The 7,507-nt window shown below is 36.8% G+C and overlaps 1 protein-coding gene across 1 annotated transcript in view; it reads right to left on the bottom strand.

The window, feature by feature from the left end:
• Positions 1-4,847: 4,847 nt before the first annotated feature.
• The window catches only part of LOC128194015 (methionine aminopeptidase 2B), an 84,773-nt gene continuing 82,113 nt past the window's right edge, over positions 4,848-7,507 (bottom strand). The window contains exons 7-8 of the mRNA XM_052868443.1: positions 5,695-5,791; positions 4,848-4,986 (exon numbers count right to left, since the gene is read on the bottom strand). Coding sequence (XP_052724403.1) covers positions 4,895-4,986; positions 5,695-5,791 — 189 coding nt within the window. The 3' untranslated portion in view covers positions 4,848-4,894. The remainder of the gene's footprint in view (positions 4,987-5,694; positions 5,792-7,507) is intronic.

Below are 7,507 nucleotides of genomic sequence, written 5' to 3'. Positions count from 1 at the left end.
TTTAACTATTTAGGTCCTTACATTTTAAATGGCTTTTATTTAATTTTTAAAGTTCTGAATGAATAAGGAAGGTTATGCTGACCAAGAAACTGAATATAGGAAAGTTATGGCCTTTTTTTTATGTTAGAAAATACGTCAAGGAAATGAAAATTGAAAAACCAAGAATTGGCACTTGTTTTGTGAATAATAATTGAGCATGCCACTAGAGAGGACAACCCTGCAAGTTATGTTATATTTTCCCTCAAGAAACCCACTTTCCACTCATAAGATTAAAAGGTTGATGCCCCAAAGATACTTGGTAGTTGGTATATTATCAATGATACCATGCATTTGCTTATATTTTCAACTAAAACTATGCATTTGCTTTCCTATATTTGCTTCGGGCCCTTTTCAATGGTGCATCCTTCCAGGCCTCTAAAACAACTGTTGATTATGAGGGCCTCTTCATCTAACGGTTGAGATGGAGGTGCATCCACCTACCTTTACCCCATACCACCACTGCTTTATCAGTCAGAATTTGTCTCTCTTCCTCTCACATGGTCTCTTCATTCATTATATTATTATTATTAAATTATTTGGTAATATATAATACACACAAGGTTGTCAAACTTGAAAGTTTACTTAGAAGAGTGGAAATTTCATAAACTCGTAAGAGTTTACCTCCCATTAAAAAGAATTGTAAATTCAAATATTACAATAGAATAATTAAATAGAATAGATGAGAATGTACTTGAATTACTTTTAATTGAATTTGATCCATTTTCGACATACTTTAAATTGATCTCTAATTTCAATTTTCAACTACAAAATTGAAAAGCAGGTTGTATAGTCATTAAATAATTAAAAATAATTATTAATTCCTAATTAAAATCTTAAATTAAAACCCCTAATGTAGGAAAAAAATTTTAAACCACAAAACGGCAGCCACCATAGTCGTTTGGTGTGAGAAACTAAAGTAAACTCACCTAATGTAGGGATTCACTTCGGCATCTACTTTTGTGTTCGTTATTGGCTTAATTTCTCCGATTTCGTTACTTATCAGAAAGCAGCAAAGCTACTGTGCCAAAGTTGACCAGCTTAGGTAATATTTTGTCTCAATTATTTTTATCGATATTACCCTTGTGTATGCTTTCTACTATTTCTACTATTTGTCCCATGAAATCGAGCATTAATCAACCACTCTACAATTTTGAATCTACTTTTGCTTGGGATGTTTGCGTGCTTAATTTTACATTTTACATGTTCCACTCTCTTTAAAATTTCGTTGGTGGTAGTCGTAGTGGTCATACTTATGGGTGTTGCTGGAGGTAGTTAGCATGCACTTAGTTTTACATTCTTCAATTTCTGTGTGTAATTCGTTGATCATAGTCATTGTGGTCATAGTTATGGTTATTTCCGGAGAAATTTGGAATTTCCTCTTATGTATTTGTACCTTTTTCGAATTTAGGATTGTATTTACCATATGATTTTAATATGATATTAACTATTGAAGAAGATTCCAATTATTAAATGAGTAACTGCATCCTCTGTAGAAACATATAATTATAAAACCGATATGTTGATGGTATAGTGACAATGTAAGACCCTGGAAAATAAAGTACGCTGGAGTACGCGTGGCAGCTGGAGAACGAGACACCTTAACAACGTACGTGGCAGCAGCAGGAAGAAGCAATCCAATAGCGGACGCCAGGTGTCACGCTGCATGGAGCCTGGAGTGACGAACGCAATGCTATCCGCGTGTCACTCGGAGAGCGTAGCATTTCATTGATGAACGAAAGGTGTCATACCGGGGGAAATCTGGAATCGGTAGTGGAAAGCACGTGTCCGCTAAAGAGAGGACGTTCGTTCGGCGCTGGAAGAAAAACTGAAATTTCTCTAAAAAACACTCCACTCTCTACACACAACCCCTTTTTCCGATTTCTGAAGAGAACCTTTCTCTTCTCCTTCTCTCTGAGTTTTCTTAACCTTCCCTCTAATAAAACACCCGTTTCATCTACTCTGATCACCGTCGGGCACCGTGGAAGCAGTTCCGGCGTCTCAAGCTTCATCTTGAACCGATTGGATTTCCAGTCTAAGCTGGTAAGTCTTCTCCCCCTCAGTTGTTCGTCCTGTTGTTACAGGCAAACCACGTTTTGATTTCATACGAGGGTATAGTCTAAGTTATCTGGGTTTCTTAATGTTTGGTCTAGTTTGGAAGAGTTTGGTTGAGCGTTGAGAGTAGAAGAAATCTTAAGTCCGTGAAGTGATTCTGAAGGACGTACGTTCACACTAGAGGTAAGGGAAGCTTATTAATTTAATTCGTATTTTGATGTATGATTGCTGAAAACGAATGCCTGTTGATGAATGAATGAATGAATGTATACAGTATGAGTATGAATGCATGATGGATGATGACTGGGATGTATGAGTATGAACATGGATAATTATAGTGTATGAAATAAATCTGTATGATGATGTTGAATATGAATTATTAGAATGAATGTTATAAAGTTTATAAATTGACATTGATATGAATCATAAAGTATGAACTGATGTGTTGAATCTGATATCTGTAATAGATGAAAAATTTGAAAATGATAATTCTTACCTTGATAATGTACGCTCGTCATCGAACGGTCTTATACCGTTCGGTTTTCTGGTAAAATGGCTTAACATGGAATTCTTTCATTCGGAAAGAACTCTGATCGAGAACGAGTGTCCTCCTATGAAATTCTATGTTTGAGCGTTCGGTTCAGCTTAGCTGTATATGAATACCTTTAAACTTTAAAATTAGTAACGCTCAATTTTATACCAAGCGTTCGTCATAAGTAGCGCTCGGTCGTATACTTAGCGCTCGTCCTAATGAACTCTCGGTCTTATACCAAGCGTTCGTCATAAGTAGCGCCTAGTCTTATATTAAGCGTTCGTTTCAATTGGTTCTCGGTCGTATATCGAGCGTTCGTTCGAATGAGCTCTCGTTCTTATATTAAGCGTTCGTTCTAATTAGTGCCCGGTCATCTATCTAGTGTTCGTCCTAAGTAGTGTTCGGTCTTATACCGAACGCTCGTTCTTATCTTTGATTTCCAAACGTGCGTAAATAGCGTTCGTCCAAATACTTAGTAAATGCATATTATCGCGTTCGGTCAATGATTGGCAGTCGATTCCTTTAAATGAAAGGTTCTCAGTGTAGTTAATTATTCTTCTTGATATATCTTCATCCAATTGGATTCGGTCTAACATCTTGGTACTTAAAATATTCTGAATATTGCTTGTATCACTCTAGAGTCAGTTCATTCAACTGATTTGAGTAGCAATGACGTTCGTCAAAGAATCATGTGTCGATTCATTCTGATTGGCAACGAGTCCTTCTAAATCTCGCTTTTAACGTTCGTCCTCTTCCTTCAGAAGACTGAACGTTCGTTATTTTGAGTATTTGAAACTAAAGATGAAAATGATAATAAAGTATGAAGTTTTAAAAGGTGAACACTATATGGAATGATTATATGATTATGGATTTTGGACGAGCGTTCCAGGGAGGAACGACTCATATATGTTGAATATGGAATTTGGTAAAGTATGACTGTGGGCATGCTAATGCTGGCTTGGTCCATCCTGATGTTCCGTGAGTACCATCCTCACGTAGAGGGGGTAGGTCATGTGTGGGAACGGCAGAAGGTTCTATTCCTTAGGGGTACTTTGGATAGGGCTAACCTCGAGTGGCAGCTGTTGAGTGTATCCCAGTTACTACATCACTCGGGTGGAAGGACGCCTGTAGCTACACAGATTCATACAGTCCGGACGGTCTGTCTAGTATATATATATTTCTATGCTTGTAGCTTACCCTTTCGTTTTCCTTGTGTTGTCACCTGTCTATGTACGTTCGTCCTGTCCTTGCAATGATCATCCGTGTTGATGTGAGCAGAAGGCGAGGTCACTCTGGTAGACGTCATCGAAGAAGAGAACCTGGTTGAAGTGGAAGTCAAGGCCGAGCCTTAGACCGCTCGTTCACTTTTTCGCTTAGATGTTAGTTTATTTTTGACGTTCGACTGTTTAATTTATTAAAGCCGTTCGTTCTAAACATTCACTCTTTCCGCTTCGTACATGTTAATTATATATTGAGGCCGTTCGGCTTTTGAACTTCGTTTATTAATGTAAAGACTGCTTAATGTGACTGTTAATTGTAATTAATTCTGATTTAAGGTAATTACTGTATTTTGGGATGTTACAGAAAACAGTTCAGAAATATAATGGTACAATATCACTTTAAAAAAACTTCAACTTCACATTAGTAGTCATCACCCCTTGATATAACTTCTTTGCATGTTGGTCGGAGTAAGATTGTATGTTCGAATTGTGATACATAACTTCCTTTCACATAACACAGAGGAGGATACGGCTGCATAAAATAACAAAGAGTTACCACTTCACGAAAATAATTTCAAAGTTAGAATTAGGAAAACAACAACATACAAAATCAAAAGACATGTTGCATCAAAGAACAGACACGTGTTGGTGCCGAGTATATTACCATACATGTCCAACATTGTAATTGACAACACTTTTGTTAGACACAGTTCAGAGTTACCAAAATCTCCCTCAGACACGTATTACTTCTCATTGAAGCCATTAAAATATGCATTAAATTTTTAAAAAGTTGCAAAAATATTTATATCTACAAAAGCATACCTGAACAATGCCAGCGTCACACAAATTCTTTAATGCCATTAAGTATTTAGTCTCCCCAGGCGATCTAAATACCGTCTACAAAAGGCCAAAGTAGAGAAGTTCTTGTTAATATTTGCTAACAATACCCGCTGATGCGAAGATAGTACAATAATCTAAAACCCAAAGAATCCACAATACCCGTTGATGCGAAGGTTTCAATAGCAAAAAATTCACCCTCTTCCATCTTTGTCTACTCCCCGCCTTTCACAATGGGAACAGATTTTCCAGCATGGATTTGGTAGCGACCAATGCTATGCCCATTCAAATTCCGTATACTCTTCACTGCAATAACATTCCCATTACAATATATATCACTTTCTATACGATATTATATATGGAGAAAAATATTATAAATTATATGATTGTGAGAAAAATCATCCTTTAGCCATTTTCAAAACTTGACCTACTAATAAATTAAGGCATCAATGAAAGTTAACAATATTGTTTCCAATATATATATATATATATATATATATATATATATATATATGTGTGTGTGTGTGTGTGTGTGTGTGTATGTATATATTAGATTATTACGAATTATTTAAATTATCAACCAATATTAAATTATTCAACTAATATTGCTAAGACCATCTACCAAATATGATAGAAACTACATATCAAGCACTCGACAGTCTAGCACAGCAAAGAGTCTAGGAACCTTAAGACAATTTTATTGAGCCATTCTTTACAAATAATAATGAAATGTTAATACATAATGCTTCCATTTCTACAATGCGATGAGAAAGATATGATCCAAATAAAAAGACAATAAAATACATATTACTAAGACCATCTACCAAATATGATAGAAACTATATATCAAACACTGGACACTCTAGCACAGCAAAGAGTCTAGGAACCTTAAGACAATTTTATTGAGCCATTCTTCACAAATAATAATGAAATGTTAATATATAATGCTTCCATTTCTACAATGCGATGAGAAAGATATGATCCAAATAAAAGGACATTACAAGCATCATATACCTTGATACACCTTTCCGTTAATCTCAACCTCATAAGATTCCATGACCTCTTGTATAGCGGCACTAATGTCACAAAGGCGCACATCGATTCCAGCTTCCTAGATGGCAACCATAGCATTTAAAGGAACCAGTAAACCACAAGATTTAATTGGTGCATACCAAAACATCACAACACAGAGCAAACAATAAAATGAATGGTAGAGGGGGTAAGGAAGAGAAGTTATTTTTCAGGTTAAGCTTATGAAGCTTTTCCATTAAAGAGTTCTATAGATAGAGAAACTGTGCAAATCACATTTGAGTATTCCTACTCTGATATTTTTTCTTATTGTATATATATATATATTTATTGATATGAGTATGCCATATGAGAAGAAAAAAGTCTTTTGATTAAATTGATTCAGTGTAAATCAGTACAGGAAAACATATATACAGAGAGAACTCTACCCCTGGCATAATGATTACAATGATTTCTAGTATCTTACAATACTCATACATGAATAAATTATTAGCAATGCTTACAATCCCGTTCAAGATGATAGGACCAAACACTAAGGTAGTTAAAATTGAGATTGTGGTTAGGATCTTGAATGGTTCACCAAATCTTAAATCATGAGATTGTAACACGGATCATGGATTTCACTTTCTACAAACAAAATCAATCTCTTGATCAACATTTTGTATGAATGAGGATAAGGGATGTTGTCAGAGAGTGGAGAGTTTATAAGAGGAGAAGGAAGAGTTAATGTCCTAATTGTTTTAACAGTTAGGAGAGGCGAGAAGTTAGGAATTGTATAAATAGAGTTCGGTAATTTGTATAGAGGGGTTGTTGAATATTCTTTGGTAGAGACAAAATGTTTTGTCCTGTGGAGGGAGATTAGGCTCCCGTACTGTGAATGTACATATGTCTTGTTGAATTGAAATACAAAACTCATTCTTTTACAGTGTGAGTTCTTGTTTGTGAGTGTGTTAGTGAGTGTTTTAGATAGGTTTCATACCCAGAAATCAATTGGTTCAACCTACCGAATCCAAATTGGGAGAGAAAGGCGAAATGGAGGGAAGAGTCGAAGGGCGATTGAACGTAGTCAAAGGACAACTGGAGACCATGGAGATTGCAATGGATGGGTTGAAGGCGGAGATGGGATGCGCCAAGACTTACAAGAAGTCATGTGAATCCTGGGAGGATGAAATCGAAACCAGGAGGGAAACTCGGATGACAGCCAAGCATCCATCAACGAGAACCGAAGGGGCAAGCGAGAAGAAGATGTTGGAGGGAGAGAAGTCGAACGCCATGATGGGCAACCCAATTGGAGAAAAAGGGTAGATTTCCCAGTATTTAAGGGTCTCGACCCGTTGAAATGGATTAATCAGGCTGAGAAGTTCTTCGAGCTACAAGGTGTGGTGGAGGAAGAAAAGTTATCATCAGTATGGAAGGTAACGCCAACTATTGGTTCATGTTTTGGAACGATAAAGCCAAGAATCGTTCTTGGGTAGGCCCGAAGGGAGCAATGATTGTTAGATTCAGAGGCAGGAACAAGGGTACCATCTTTGAAAGGTTGGCAGGGATTAAGCAGACTGGGACCGTGGAAGAGTACGTTCAAGATATCGATATCTTGGTGGGTCAGACAAAGGGAGTGTCGAAAGAGTAGCTATTGGGGTATTTTCTCGAAGGTCTGCAAAAACGCATCTGAAACCAAGTTCAACCACATGATCCGCAAGAATTGATGGCAACTATGAGGATCGCACAAGATGTTGAGGAGGCTCACAGTGGTGTGAAGGCTGGGAGCTGGAGTGTGACCAAGAATCAGCCCTTTTAG

This window comes from Vigna angularis, chromosome 9 (genome assembly GCF_016808095.1).
Source record: "Vigna angularis cultivar LongXiaoDou No.4 chromosome 9, ASM1680809v1, whole genome shotgun sequence".
In the NCBI taxonomy this organism is placed as follows: domain Eukaryota; kingdom Viridiplantae; phylum Streptophyta; class Magnoliopsida; order Fabales; family Fabaceae; genus Vigna; species Vigna angularis.
Note: the sequence above shows the minus strand (reverse complement) of the source record. Positions and strands in the feature narration are given on the sequence as shown.